Source organism: Solea solea, chromosome 6, assembly GCF_958295425.1.
Source record: "Solea solea chromosome 6, fSolSol10.1, whole genome shotgun sequence".
In the NCBI taxonomy this organism is placed as follows: domain Eukaryota; kingdom Metazoa; phylum Chordata; class Actinopteri; order Pleuronectiformes; family Soleidae; genus Solea; species Solea solea.
In genome coordinates, this window is record NC_081139.1 from 7669848 (window position 1) to 7685396 (window position 15549).

Below are 15549 nucleotides of genomic sequence, written 5' to 3' on the forward strand. Positions count from 1 at the left end.
TCCCTCTTGATCACGCCACTTGATAGCCCGGATAGCGCCTGCCCAACCTCCATGTATGTGGCTGCCTGGAGCTTCTGTAAACAAAGATAAAATCTGATTAAATGAATAGAATGTTATGGGTTCACTTGGCCCTATTTGCTACTGTCCTTATATATACACTCTTGTGCCAACAAGACACAGCAAGTCATAATTGAACAAGAATAAAGTAGAAGTAAATGCAAAACAGAGATGACTTCAAACATAGAGAAAATACCTGCACTGTTGAAATGCCTCAAACACAAACTGTATATGTAACAAAACATATATACAGTGTAGTTGGTGTTTAGTTGAGTACCTGTGCTTTCTTGTGTGGATATGTAAATAGGTATTGTACTTATGATTGCTTCTTATATTTTTTGTGTTTTCTGCATTGTGCAGTCTACAAGCCAAACTCCCTGTAACAATGCATCTTGAGCATTGCCATTAAGATACAGTCAATGCAGCCAGTGCACAATTTTGTTTTACCTTGTTGCCTTGCCTGTGTTACTGTGTCTCATTGGCTCCTTTTGCACAAATATAATAACCACAAGGGTTAATTATTAATAGTTCTATACTAGGATTTAGGCTGTAGAACTTAGAAAAAGTTATGTTAGCAGGGCCGTGTTTATCCTTTTAAAATACGTATTGTTTACCTTTGATATTGAATGTCACCCAGTAGTGCTCATCTGGACTGAACGTATCTGATGCAACTAATAAACTTTCAATCAATGTGGCTAACATTTACATGGCCAAAACACAGTTGACAGCAGTTAATTGAGCTTTCGTTCATTTGTGAAAAACATCTATTTGTAGAGCTTCAACCCCTTCACTTGTCCAACAGGTGGGGAAAAATATAAAGCTGTGTTTGATTCTGGGATGCTGACGTGCATACTGTACATCTATTATCAAGAGGCCTATGCAAAGGGTCTCTGTGACTTTTCCACAACACACCATCTGAGGGATGCGCTGTTCCCTTAAGGAGAATGTCTTTATTGAAAATAAAAGACATAAAAAAATAAAGACATTGGGGCAGTAGAAGAGTGAAGGGAATACAATTGTTTTGCTTTCACTACACTTGTGTTGGACGGTGTAGTTTTAAAGTTATGCAAGATCATGTTTTGATTGCAGCAACATTTGTTCATAAAAAAACAACCCAAAACATTGTGGTGTTATTAAAAACCTGTAAAATGTTTTTTAGTTATATGATCATAAGCTAAATAAACTTCTTGTTATTTTGTTTTCAATGTTATATAAATGTATGACTGTGCTGTTCGGTGAAAAATAAATAAAACAACAATAAAATTCGACAATTCAAACATCAAAACACTCAGCCCCTTTTTTTTCATTCTTTCGGCGTCTGCATTTAGTGGTCGCCACAGCGGATAAGATGCATTCATCTTGCCCCTGTCGAAGCGTGCATCCAGACAAAGCAGAAGAGTAACAATAAACTGAGTCTTGAGTGATGCCTCCACGCTGTGGCTAAAACGACAAAATGCACCTGAACTTTTTTTTCTGACGTAATTGTATAGTCAGCCTCTGGAGGGCGACCTCAGGTTATATACACATCTCGCGAGGTTTGTGGACATCTCGCCGTTTGTTTACAAGCGACTGACTAACGTCTGTGAATTGCCCTGTCTACAGTGAGCTAACTGAATAATTAAACTTCACACGTCGGTTGTAAAGATGGGATGTGATGGCGGCACGATTCCTAAAAGGCACGAGTTAGTAAAAGGCCCCAAAAAAGTAGAGAAGGTGGGTTTTTCTTTTAATTTTCTTGTTCAAATTCCTTTCCTGTATCGATGCTGTTAGCCAGCTAGCATGCTAACAGTACATCCTGAAAGCCTTTTTTTTAATCATTTATAATAATAGGCAGCATGTTTAGTAGTTGTACACCTACGATGGTTAGCCAATAAGGGTTATACAATTAGAATGTGGGGTTTAATACTGTGTTGCGTCTTGTGTACGCAAAGCCAGGTTTGGTAGTTAGCGAAACTGAAAAGCTAGCTACAACTGTAAGGCTAAATGTAAATAACTAAGCGTTTTTTCCAATCCCTGAAAGATTTATTTTAACAACAACAACAACCGAGAGTAATTTGCTGTGTATGGTTGGTAACACATAATCACTTTATGAAACACAGACTAATATAATTCACAGAATTATAGTTTGAAGCTAGCACGGTTAACGTTCTTACATGCTATCGTGTTTTTCTTTGTATTGTGCTAATGGACATATTTTAATTGTTGTTTCGAATTGTGCCTTTAGGTCGATCGAAATGCAGAGCTGGCGGCCAAATGGAAGCACTGTGCCCTGAGTCAGGAAAAACTCAGGCAGCCTATCGTTTCTTGTGACTTGGGGAGGTGAGAACTGAGATTATGTCGATCGTCAAAAAGTCAAAATCACGTGCTCTTTTACTGTGCAAACATAATATTTTGATGTGAAACTGAATTTTAAGAAAATGATGTTTCAGTGTGCAGCTTTGATGCTATGTATGTAATCATCCAATGAGGCTTTCCAGCCATTTTCTATACCCACTAGTCATTGTGTATGTACTAAATGTCAAAACCATGTGTTTCAGGCTCTACAACAAAGATGCCGTCATAGAATATCTTCTGGATAAGACTGCAGAAAGACCCAACACTGAGGCTGTTACACATATCCGTGGGCTAAAGGTATAGTGAAGTCACCCAACTGCATAATATGTCTCTATTTTTAAGTGTCAAAAGTTACTTGTATGTTGGTTATATTTATGAACATTTCACTTTGATTTTATGTGTAATCCTGTTTCTGTAAATGTCCATCCTCTTCTTCATTTTAGGACATAAAGGAGCTGAACTTGACTGATAATCCGGAGTGGGAGGGAGAAGGAAGAAATGCTAAAGGAGACCAATATGAGGACATTCACCGCAGCATGTTTATTTGCCCTGTTGTTGGGTTGGAGATGAATGGCAAGCACAGGTAAACAACACAGAAATATGTCAACCTAAAACTAAACCCAATGCTTGTGCTTAAATAAAGAACTTACTTGAGCTCGTTTTAGCATATGAGTATGGACAGATGCACTTGTTACATATGTGACAATCTTTTCGTTGTTGAAACTCTAGCCCGGTATGGAATTAGATTTGTGTCAATATTTTCAAACAGCACTTTTCATGAATCAAGCAACTCTTTATGAATTGAGCAAACATAAATGAACCTCAAAATCAAAATACACAAATTGCAAAATATCGATTTAATCATTTACAAATATTGTATTTCATTTGTTTGAAAAGATCGAAATTTTGTTTGCAATTATCTAGGTTTTTTTTGCTCCGAGTCTTTTGCATTAGCGCTCCCTCACTTGTTCTTTGTGCTTCCTGATTTGTTATTTGCACCATGGTTTTTGTTTGCACGTAAGTAAGATAGTTAAAACATTTTTGTCAGCGTTCCAGACGGACAGTGACTCCAAGCCAGTAACTACTTCCGGTCCATTGAGCTGTTGCTCCAAAACTCAGTAGCCAATCAGCAGGCAGCTTCCTAAGGCCTGCCCATGGTCAGAGTTGCAAAATAAAACCACGGTGCAAAGAACAAATCAGGGAGCGCAAACACAATAGATTCGGAGCAAATAAAATTCCGATCATTGCAAACAAAATTTGTATTTTCAAACAAATAAAATACAGTATTTGCCAATGATTAAATCGATATTTTATTTGCAATTTTTGATTCATTTGTTTGCTCAATTCATAAAGTGTTGTTTGCTTCGTGAAGAGTGTTGTTTGATAATATTGACACAAATCTAATTCCATAGTCTGACACCTGTTGCATTCATTGTCCAACTAGCTTTCAGACATTTTCCTAATTCAAGTTTCTTTGTAGCACAGCAAATCCTGCCCCATTGACTCCCAATCTACCGTCAATCCGTTGCTTGTATGACAAAGTTAATTAAGCTGTGTATTGGCAAACGGCCCTGCTTAGGCCGCCTTTACACCTAGTATTAAAATGCATTTTCTGTGTTCTGGTAGAGATTGGATAGTGCATGATCACCACATACATTTACACCTAGTAATAACATGCGTCTCCAGTGTTGACATCAAGATCCGATTGCTATCCAATCACGGTCATCTCCCGTTTACGTCACCTGTCCTTATTCGTCTGCAAAGATTTCCAGCAGCAGACTACGGTGTCACATCCTGAGCGCTACATCAGTTCAGTCTAAATGTGAACATAGCAACCCATGTTCAAAATCATATCAAATTTTGAATCAAAACTAACAGCACTAATATTGATTAAAAACACTCTAATCAAATCCCTCTTCCACTGGTTTAGACTTAATAGCATTGGCGTTTTACCACCCACAATTTTTATTAAGTGATATTTTTTGTTTCAGGTTTTGTTACCTGCATGCCTGTGGCTGTGTTTTCTCTGACCGTGCCCTAAAGGAAGTCAAGGCAGAAATCTGCCACAAGGTGAGCATCACAAATCCTGTCTTTCTCTGTCACTCCAGTATAACCCATCTCTTTAATGTTTGATTACCTTTGTTGTGGCAAAATTTGGTCCATGACAACCTTATACTAACTTTTTAGGCAGTACTGACTTGCTTCTGCTTCAGCTATTGCTATTTTCTTGTAATTTATGATAGTGACACAATTTCAAGTCTTATTTTAAAGCAGCATAGAGCAAATTATATTCTGTCATCTGCACACAGTTGTTTGTGTGAAACCGACTGAATAAATATTTGGCAAGCACAATCAACCTTAACCTTTAAAACTTGAACTTAAAATGATTTTTATAAAATGTTTCAGAAATAGAGGAGCACAATCACTCTGACAAAAGTCACACATAATAAAGAAATAAAGAACGATAGGATGGAATTGTTTGGTTTTCTAAATGAGTAAAGATGGAACTGCAACTCATTAATTCATTAAAAAAGGTTAACAATCCATTTTTATCAGTAAGTGAAATGATCAATGATCAAACTACTGTATAAACAACAATTTATTCAATACTCAAAAGGTCAGCTGTTACTCTTGCTTCACTGTAAAAATATATCAATTCTCAACCATAATTATTATAAAGAATTGGACATCATATGTACTTTACCTCCTCCGCATCGCCCCATTGCTTTTATAGCTCAGTATTTTCTTGCTCACATGTATGACTTTTACAGACACTGATCAAAGCAATTGAATAACTAAAAACTGACCTCCATGTAACTTGGCTTTTATTTTGGATATCAACAGTAGTTTCATGTTTGAGCAATATTGTCAAAGTAGCTGGGGCTGCTTGAGTTCCTCTGTGTAGCTAGTAGCCATGACCGGTCGATGGGCACAGTTGACCGGCCCAGCACCTTGTTTCTGTGCCACTGCTCCAGACAATCCAGTGCCCCAGGAAAGCTTTTTGACTCAAACTTATTGGCAAAGATGCTATTCCTGTTGATGATCCAATGCAGGTCTTCTATTCCATAGATGCAGATGTCTCGAACATAGTGCCCTAGAAAATTACATAATCAATTGTTTTCACAGGACAGTGGTCTCAGACATTTGAACCTCACTGCAGATTTGTTTTTTTTTACTGTCATTTAAATATCTTTCTTTTGTTCTTTTCCATCCTCCACTAGTGAAAGGTCATAAAAACACAGACTTAACCCATTAGAAAGGACATCATTTCAGATCAATCTTCTTATCAGTTTTTTTGTTGAATAAATCTTTCTCCTCAGCCAATATTTGGTCTTGTTTCCCGTGGGGAGACAACGAGCCTAAAATAACTAAGATAAAGAGTAAAGATACCAATTTTTTTATTTACTAAGGCACAGATAGAGGATGAGGTGGGCTAGTACAAAATATTTGCGTGCACCTGTGAAGTTAGTTGAAGAAATGTACTTAGTCAGCAGTTATGAGATGTTATATAAAGTAAGAACATGTAGAATTTGGTAAATTGTATTGTTTGTTACAACTGTAGTAAAATATATGTTGAGGTAACATGTGCGTTTGTTGACAAGCCAAGGATACTGGTGAACTCTGAAGCAGGACTTGTAATGTGCAAACAACCATGACATTCACCCTGTTGTAACTTGGATACGTTATTTGAAGGGTGTAATACTACATTGGGTCACTTTAATAGTACAGTTGCTGCACTGTACCTTTGCAGCCATCGTGTGTTATTCCCTCTTGATCTCTCCACTTGATGGCCCGGATAGCTCCTGCCCAACCTCCATTAATGTGGCTGCCTGGAGCTTCTGTAAACAAAGATAAAATCAGATTAAATTCTTCATTAGTTTACAACTTAATTTAATTTTAAGGGTTTACTTGGCCCTATTTGCTACTGTCACTTCCATTACCTGGGAGTACTGGATCCTTATATATACACTTGGCAATACATATATATAATATGTGTGTGTATATATATATGTATATGTATATGTATATATGTATATATATATATATATATATATATATATATATATATATTGCCAACAAGACACATCGAAACACAGCAAGTCATAATTGAATTTTTTGTGTTTTCTGCATTGTGCAGTCTACAAGCCAAATTTGCTGTAACAATGCATCTTGATAAGATACAACCAATGCAGCCAGTGCACAAAATGTGTTACCTGAGAAGAGTTTGACCTTGTTGCCTTGCCTGTGTTACTGTCTCTCATTGGCTCCTTTTGCACAAATATAATAACCACAAGGGTTAATTATTAATAGTTCTATACTAGGACTTGGGCTGTAGAACTTAGAAAAAGCTATGTTAGCAGGACCGTGTCTCTGTATCCTTTTTAAAAAACGGATTGTTTACCTTCGATATGGTTGAGTGTCACCCAGTAGTGCTCATCTGGACTGAATGTGTCTTTGGACCACTCCAGAAGGTCATGAGCTATTGGGCTTTTCAGAACAAAATCTACAAAGTCTCTTGTCAGAGCATAGTAGGCTGTTCCAAAATAAATTTGTAGATTGTGTGGTGGAGGCTTTTTCTTCAGCCCTGACCCTTTCAGAGCTATATGTGACCCTGCGATCTCCATGTACTGTAGCTCTGTTCTGTGCCTCATAGACTCGGGCTGCTTGACCCCAGGCGTCATGTTTCTGTCCCTCCACTCTTTGCTCTGCATGTACTGCACCAATTCCAGGTTGCTCATGACGGGGAAATCCTGTCCACACAGATTCACCACCTTCCTCCAGGCAATCTTGGACTTTGCAAGGTCCATCAGGCAGTTCAAATCTGCTTGCAGGCGGGAAAACCCAGCGTAGGTCACTGTCTCGCTGCGACTGGAAAGGAAGGTATTTTGAAAGCAGCTGACTAGCCTCTGTATGGCTGCCCGGTACTCCCATGGGGCCTTATTATCCACGTGAATACAGTAGACATTTTGTGGCATATAAATTGCCCGCAGCAGACGCACAAAAAGCTCCAGCTCTTGGTGAACAGTCATAATGAATGCTATAGGGTAGTCCTCCTCCTCTTGGCTCAGTGGTCTTGTGATGAAGTGTAGATCTCTGGTCAAATTGGAGCACTGTTGATGATTACTCAGAATATAGTTGTCCAACTGCAGACAGAAAAAAAGAGATATCACCACAGCAATCAAATTTGTGTTTGGGGTCTTGCTACCACATAGTCTTACACTTAGTTTTACTAATTCACTCCTCAAGCAAGACTTGTTGTCTTGTTATAATACTGCATGTAAATGATAACTTGATCCATCATTTTCTGTGCAAAAACCTTTTTACACTTGGTGTTTTGCATACATTTTAGAATTTCAGTCCGTAAACACACATACCTGGCAGTCACGTCGATCCCATTCTATTCCCTTCTCGGTGTCTGGTAGAAAAGCGTTACATTCAGTGGAAAAGGGCATGCAACTTGAAGGCTTTAGGGGCTTGGGCTTTGTCAGTGTAGTGGTCCTCAAGTAAATAACTGAACAAAAAATAATACTGATCCCCAGGCACAACAAGAAGCTGCATTTTGTCCCTTCAAACTGGCTCATAATAGCCCCACTTCACCTTCTCCAGACCGCAGCACCACAGATAAGACTCCTGAAATAAAGACATCCAAAACAGTTATTTTCAGGGTCCTCGATCCAAGAGGAATATTAAATAGGGTAAGATATGCAGGTTAGTACTAATCGATGAAGACATGCCACTAGTAAACTTTGACTTAGGCATTTTTACACTATTTACATGTCAGTAGTTAAATGAGCTTTCATTTGTGAAAAAAACATCGAGAGACCTTCGACCCCTTCACTTTTCCAACAGGTGGCAAAAAATATAACATTTTGTGTGATTGTGGGATGCTGACGTGCATACTGTACATCTATTATCATGAGGGCTATGCAAAGTGTTTCTGGGACTCCACCACTCGCCATTTGAGGGATGCGCTGCTCCCTTAAGGAGCCACACCACTCCATCGTTACCTCATACGTATAATGAGGTAAAGAAGATTTGATGCAATTGTAGATGGTATTGTGCTCACACAGTGTGCTGTGATAATCATTAGAAGCCTGTTCATATTTATGATTGTGTGATTTATTTGTTTTTGTGGTGGTGTTGAATCAATGCTAAATCAATGCAGGAGGAACTGCACTGAATTTGTTTTTCCTCTTTTTAAAAAGAAAAATAAATCTGTAGGTGTTGTTAATATTGTTAATATGTTTCTGTATATAAACACACATGCAGCTATAGTTTGTCATAGAAAAAGTATCAAAGGCAGGTCAAGGTTAGGCAATTACCTTTTGTAGGCAGTTCAGTCTTCTGTCCTTATTGTCGGTACGTGTTCTGATTCCTTTTACCAAAACTGTTCCCTGTGTGTCATTACATCCAGCATCTGGCAGAGAGTGCAAGACATTTCCACTTGCATCATCCTCAGCAACAACAGGAGCATCAGCAGGAGTAATTTCTGTTGTATGTTTAAGCTAAGCTTTGTTATCAGAATAGTGTTGTAGTCTTCTACGAAGGTGAGAGACCGACTGAACTCTCCGAGCTTGAGAAAGTGATGTGAGAGTTAGAGAGTGCGGTTTCTATGTGGGTTTTTTTTCCCTGTAGTTGTATTTGTCACTAATTAAGTCACTCCCCCCCACCATCCCCATGAGATTAGGTCCCTCTCTTCCTAGTTACCAGCAGTAATACAGCCATACCTTACACACCGTCTCTTTCTGTTCCTATGGTTTTTCCATTCTCCTCCCCCATACATTTTCCGTCTCAGTAAAGGTTTGCGTCTTTCTTTTTCTGTCTTCTTGCTTCACTTTTTTCAGTCTTGTTTACTTCAGTTTTCTTTCTTTCTTCTTTTCTTTCCAGAGTGCTAATTTCCACTCCCACAACTCGGATGCGCAAATTGAGTTTTCCAGTGTCCACTCATTTCTGTCCGTCTGTTTTATTCACCTTTTCGGTGCCTGTCAGATAGCCGATTTCATTCTGAAAATAAGATGCTCAGCTCACCAGCATCCCGTATCATTTCAGTGGTAGCAACAGTAGAGTGACTGACCCACAGAATGTATTTGCTGCATGGTCAGCCTTTGAGATTATCCCTCTTGTGTTGAACACAGCACATGGCTGGAGTTCACACACACACTGAGCCTGTATTTCAACCACACCCCCATCCACATCCCCTTCTGGTTATTGAAAGTTGTTATATTGTGCTTGCATGTCAAGGCTAGTGTGTTTTTCCTTTTTTATTAAGCAGTAGTTTATATTTGTGTAGTATGTGACAAAGACACAAAACTACTAATTATTTTTTCTGTTGGTCCGGCTAATGGAAATACAAACATATACTTGTTTTTAAGACTGCTCTGTATAGAATCCATGATATTTTTAATCATTTCAATAAATATATATCATCTAGATATTAAGATACGCAAAACTGATTTAATGCGTAACCATGAAGTAGCTTCATCAGATACATTGACTTGGTCAGTCACAGTCAACTGATCTGTGGGTGAACCAAACCATTAGTTAATTAATCTATTCGTTTCCCTTACATTATAATGTGACTGAGTTGAAAATTCTTGACTGCTGTTTTTGTTCAATTAAGTGTTGTAGGTTGTCATAATAGTCATGCTTTTAAAGGTAGAGCAACTTCAAGAAACCCAGTAACCTCTGGTGCAAAGCTGTTAAAAAGCCACAATGTATTTCTGACCATCTGACTGAGTTTGCATCACATCACTGATTTGACTGTGTTTTTTCTTTGAGCTAGAAAAACATGGCCCAAATGCAAATAATAGTTGATGGATGTGCTGTGACAGGGTTATGGGTTGGGTGTGATGAGGGCGCTCCTAAAAGTGTGTATTTTTTATTGGAAACCTGTTTACCTGTACTTACCACAAAACCACATGCCATTTTAGAGATTTCCATCCAGCGTCATTGTGGAACTTTCCAGCAGGTGAAGCTATTACTCTATGTATTATTATATGTGATAGATGTTATGATTAAGATGACACCAGTTAAGTAGGGCATTAAAAAAAAGTTAAACAACAAATTAAAACAAATACAATGGCAGTCATACATGACATTACATGTCATTTAGCAGACGATGTTATCCAAAGCGACTTACAATGGAATTGAGTACAATCAGCCAGGGGTGGAGTCGAACTTGCAACCATTGGGACCATGGTCAACACAAATACAATGGCAGTCATAAGCTTATAAGCTGTAAATTTGTGGTTAAGTAAATATCATTAAAAAAAGATTACTTTGCCAGACTGTCCTCCTGAGGTATTCAGGTTGTTTTTTCTTGTTCTGTTTGAAGTTGCAGTGACAATGACAAAACTTGACAAAGTTGATAACAGAAGTAAAATATGCTCCTTTATGTGATGCTGATAATATTTAACTCCATGCTTTAACATGTTGCTAACCAGAGTGCCACGTTTGTGCTATAGTGTGGCGAACCATTTAAAGAGGAGGACGTCATCGTGCTCAATGGCACCAAGGAGGAGGCGGAGCAGCTGAAGAAGAAGATGGAAGAAAGACGAGCCAAAGTCAAAACAAAGGTAAGTTATATTTTTAAAATGTTATTCAACTATAGGTTATCGATTAAGACGAATGTATTTAGTTCTTGGGTGATCAAAGGCTTCTCCATACTTTCTGTGTTCTGTCTTTGCAGAGAGTTGCACATGCGTTCCACTCATGTACTCATGCTTTCAGTTCCATTTAGCCGAAAATGAAGGTCCACTTTGGTCATAAATGTGTGCTGAACCCCACATTAAATCCCATTATATGTTTTACCTACAGCATGCACATATAGTTTGTGTGGGGACAAATCTTTAGGGCTGCATGTGGATTGCCACATAGGGTAAACGCATACTGTCACAGATTTGTGAGGGATAACAAAATTCACTTGATGTGGACCTCTGCTGCGCACAGACCAGGGAGGTATTGGCCTTTAAATCGTAACATTTGAACAACATCTGCATTCACTAGACCTAAATCTGTGTTTTTGTTTTAGAAATCCAAGAAGAGCAAAGGGGCTGGAACAGTGTCCACACCATCAGGTTTGTGTGCCGACTCATATTTTTCTTTTTCAAACAAATCTCTTTTAGCATTTGCATAAACAAAACCATGCAGGTAACAAATCACTTTTTTCCCTATTCATTGTAATATGTTTGAATAAGCTGTGGTGCAATTAGGTGGATGATTTAAAAAAAAAAAACCTTTGACTCTCTCAAAACACTACTTGGAAAAGACTGATAATAATTTGTGGTTAACAATCTAAATTTGAACACATTGTATCTTATGATTTGTGAGGCGAGGTTTCTCACCTCTGCTACACAGCACTGATGCGAACCACAGAGCTGATCCATTTGATTGGCACACGGTCTCTGTGCTTGATCTAGGAATAACCTCACATTTAAGGTTTATGTGTCACTATTTTTCTCTTAAATAATCACATCTATTAGTAACATACAATTTAGAGAATTACATTTGATTTACCCAACAAATTTCAGAAAATTTTAAATGTAAAACTGTCCTTGCAGATTTGTATCTCATCGATTTAATAAGAAGTAAAATAACGCAACTCCTGTATTTTAACAGCAAGGTATGACGTGTTGATGAATCTTAGATCACAGGTTTCACAGCTATTGTGTTTCTTAAGAAAGGTGTGGTTTCCCCTTTAACTAATCAGGAAACCACAACAATTATTATTTTGCTCAATCGAATTGCCTGACTCTGGTTCCTTCCTTCTCTGAAAGCCAGCCGGTTATATAGTTTATACTTTGCTGTGATAAATGCAAAAGTACAGAAGACTTTGAAAGACTGAGGTTCACCATAGTATGTCTGCTTGAATTATTGGGGAAACAAACATTCTACTGTTGAACATTAAATGCATTTATTTAATATAGAACAAAATTAACATTGAACTATCACTGTAAGCTCTTACTTGTTCTGTTTTTTGATTTGTGGTTATTTAAATACTGAAATGCAGTCATTGCTGACTTTGTCATGCACGCTCTCCGTCACCTCATGGAACCACCCCCCCCCCCCACTAAAAGCATAGTTGTCAACGGAACACAAGGAAAAAAGATTTATGCCACTTCACAAAATCTCCTATAACAAAATGTATGACTGCTCAAATCTTCAGATAGTCTTTTCTGACTGGAAACTGAAGTTTGAGATATTGACTGCTGCCTCCATCAGTAAATTCAAATGTGTTATTTTCTTTGTCTTGTGTTTCATATCTGTTGTTGACTCTCCTCTTTCTTTTCTGTTTGACCTCTTACCACCCAGATGTGGTGGGGCCCTCTGGATCCTCTGGATCCTCCAGCTCATCTGAGGGTACAAAGTCTTTGACAGCCGCTGCCACCAAGAGATCCGTCCAGGTCATGGAGGGGAAGTCTGAGGTCTTCAAATCCTTGTTCACATCCCACAGCTCTGCCAAACGCACTAAAGATCAGACATCCAACTGGGTTACCCACACCCCATATCATTTCTAGTTACTTTAACTAACACTTGGCCCAGTGACTACTGTTTTTACATCTCTTATGGCGTGTTTCCACCAAGTGGAACGGTTCAGTACGTTTCTGGATGTCTTGCTTTAGTTTCCGTTCGGTACCAAACCGAACTGTACCATGGTGGAAACACCTCTCTCTCTGTCTCTCACTCTCTCTCTCTCACTCTTTCCCTCCCCCTCTCTCCCTCACACACACACACACACACACACACACAGACACACACCCCTATGACCTTTAATAATGTCACCAATGTGTGAACTCTTTCCCAACGTCTTCAGTCCCCAGTAGCTCAGTGTTTACATGTTGTGTGCATTTTGTTAATGGCTCCCAAAGCTGTTCAGACTCTTTGTTTGCTAACCTAATTCCTCCCCCATGTATTCCCCAGCATGAGTGTGTCTCAGCGGCTTTGAGAATGGATGCTAGGGAGACTTTATTGTCACTGTCACTCTGCTGCCTCCTGGTGGACAGTCTGTACAAAGGCTAGATTTGACTCTTAATCACAATCTCTTTATTTCTAGAATACATTTATAAAGTTTAACCATCATTTAATCATCAATCAAGCATCATTTGCTTTTCTTGACTTTTCTTAAACAGGTTGTTGATGAGCAACACAGAGGTTGTTTGAAGCCTCTTCATAAACAACTTAATTGTTGAGCTTTTCATGCTCAGAAACAGTCAGAACTAGAACTTCAGAAAAACTCTTTTATCAGGGTGACAAAAAACATGTTCTCTCTTCAGTACAGAGTGTCACAGGCTTAAATATGTTTTTGATTTTTTCCAAACACAGCTCTACCAGCTGTTAACAGTTTGCAATGGCTTAATGAGGCATTGAAATACAATATTTTCTACACAATAGTTGGAATTTTTAGAGTGGATTTGTGTTCTTCCTGTTTGTATTAGGATGAACAGGCATTTGCTTTTTTTTTTTTATTATTATTTTTGTTTTCACAGGTTATGGCCATATACCAAAATAAACTTCTATTCAGTCGCATTAAGTTGGTTTGTTTTTAATCATAATTTCCCCACTCATATTGTATAATATACATTGTGCTGCCTTAATAAAGTAAGCAATAACATCTTGCCAGTGTTCTGTGTTTCATCTAATGTTAGTGACACAACGCTAAGAGCAGCAATAATTACCTGAGATGACAGCAGCAACAGCAACAACTCCCTGTTGAGCACTTCACAGGAAAATTCACACCATAAACAAACTAAGAACAGCTCCTGATACACAACAGCAGTTTGCACGTGTTTAAATGTAAGAGGTGTGAAAATGTATTCTGGTGCGTGGGTATCGGGAGACACAGCTGCCAGCGTCTAATTACAGATATATTGACACAACGGGATATCGTCCTGTTGCGTGGTTGGCGTCACACTCTCGCTAGAGTGTCTTTCAACGATGCAGAGGGACCAAAACAGCAGCGTCGGACCAAAACAGCAGCGTCGGATCAAAAAGAGCCACTGTTGGAGTAAATACTTCTGATGAATACTGCAAGTATTTTAAGTGAGTAAAAGGAAACGCCACACACATACACACACCCACGTGTATATGTAGTTCCTAACACATTTATTAGACTGATCTGTCATCATCATATTTGGCAAATAAACTGAATTCACCTTTTTATACCCACATTTGAACATTTAACCACTAAAAATTATTCAAACTATGTTCAAGAATGCAAGGAAACAACTATAATTTGAAATAATCTTAATCAAAATAGTATATGTGCTGTACTATTTTGAATTTACAATTTTTCTGTAAAACTACGTTTGGGAATTCATGGATTACAATAATGGTTATGTTTTAGCATTAAAAATATAATTTCAGTCAAAGCTACATATTGGCATATTAAATATTACAAAAACACACACACACACATATATATATATATATATATATACATATAGTCTCTCAATGTTTACATATACATATTATGTATATTGAGAGAGGACACATTTCCATATGTTGTAGGCTGTTTTTTAAGTTGAAAGAAACAAGCATTAGAAAAGTTGACAAGTGGGCTAGTGTGTGTATGTGTGTTTTCTGAACACACGGGACAAGTAGTCCTCACTGAGACCTGGTCCTAATGAGGCAGAACCTCATTTCGGAGGAACTGGTTATGTTTGGGACTAAACTGTAAATTATTTTGCAAACGTGTTGAGGAGAGCCATCCTCTCAGAGTCCATAAGGTGATGTGAGAGTGCAGCCACTAGGCGGCAGCAGAGGCGTGCTTATCCTTCCTAACGGACTGGGACTTGCGTACTGTATATAAGGACCATAAGTTCTCCTGCTTCTCATTAAACTCAAGCTACACTATAAATAATACAATCAAATATTTCAAATAAACACACCATCCTCTCGTCTCCATCCAGCTGCAGTCTGCGACACGTTTGTCTGTTGTTTATGTTTGTATGTCTTTGCCCGTTTAGAACCTTAGAACACTGAATAATAAGACTTTAATAGGCACAAACGCTTGTAAGCATTTCTTTAGGTAATTTACCTATAAAAAACAAAAACAACACACACACACACGTATGTGTGTTTTTTGTTTGTATATATTTTTTTGTATATATATATATGCAAAATACAGATGGAGTTTCGAAAAGTACTCCTTTTGGTGTT

General features: G+C 38.1%; 2 protein-coding genes across 2 annotated transcripts; one reads left to right on the forward strand and one right to left on the reverse strand.

Moving 5' to 3' along the window:
- The first annotated feature begins 1590 nt into the window (after window positions 1–1590).
- Window positions 1591–13482, forward strand: rtf2 (replication termination factor 2). Its single transcript, XM_058632607.1, has 8 exons — window positions 1591–1770; window positions 2282–2376; window positions 2595–2688; window positions 2835–2974; window positions 4383–4461; window positions 10857–10967; window positions 11423–11468; window positions 12703–13482. Exons 1-8 carry the CDS (start codon window positions 1702–1704, stop codon window positions 12906–12908), a joined length of 840 nt encoding a protein of 279 aa, XP_058488590.1. The 5' UTR covers window positions 1591–1701; the 3' UTR covers window positions 12909–13482.
- On the reverse strand, window positions 5168–8961 carry gcnt7 (glucosaminyl (N-acetyl) transferase family member 7). The gene is made up of 5 exons (XM_058632606.1): window positions 8715–8961; window positions 7767–8022; window positions 6794–7535; window positions 6135–6230; window positions 5168–5485 (listed from the first exon to the last, which is right to left on the reverse strand). The coding sequence occupies exons 2-5, from the start codon at window positions 7971–7973 to the stop codon at window positions 5241–5243; spliced, it is 1290 nt and encodes a 429-aa protein (XP_058488589.1). The 5' UTR covers window positions 7974–8022; window positions 8715–8961; the 3' UTR covers window positions 5168–5240.
- Window positions 13483–15549: the final 2067 nt, after the last annotated feature.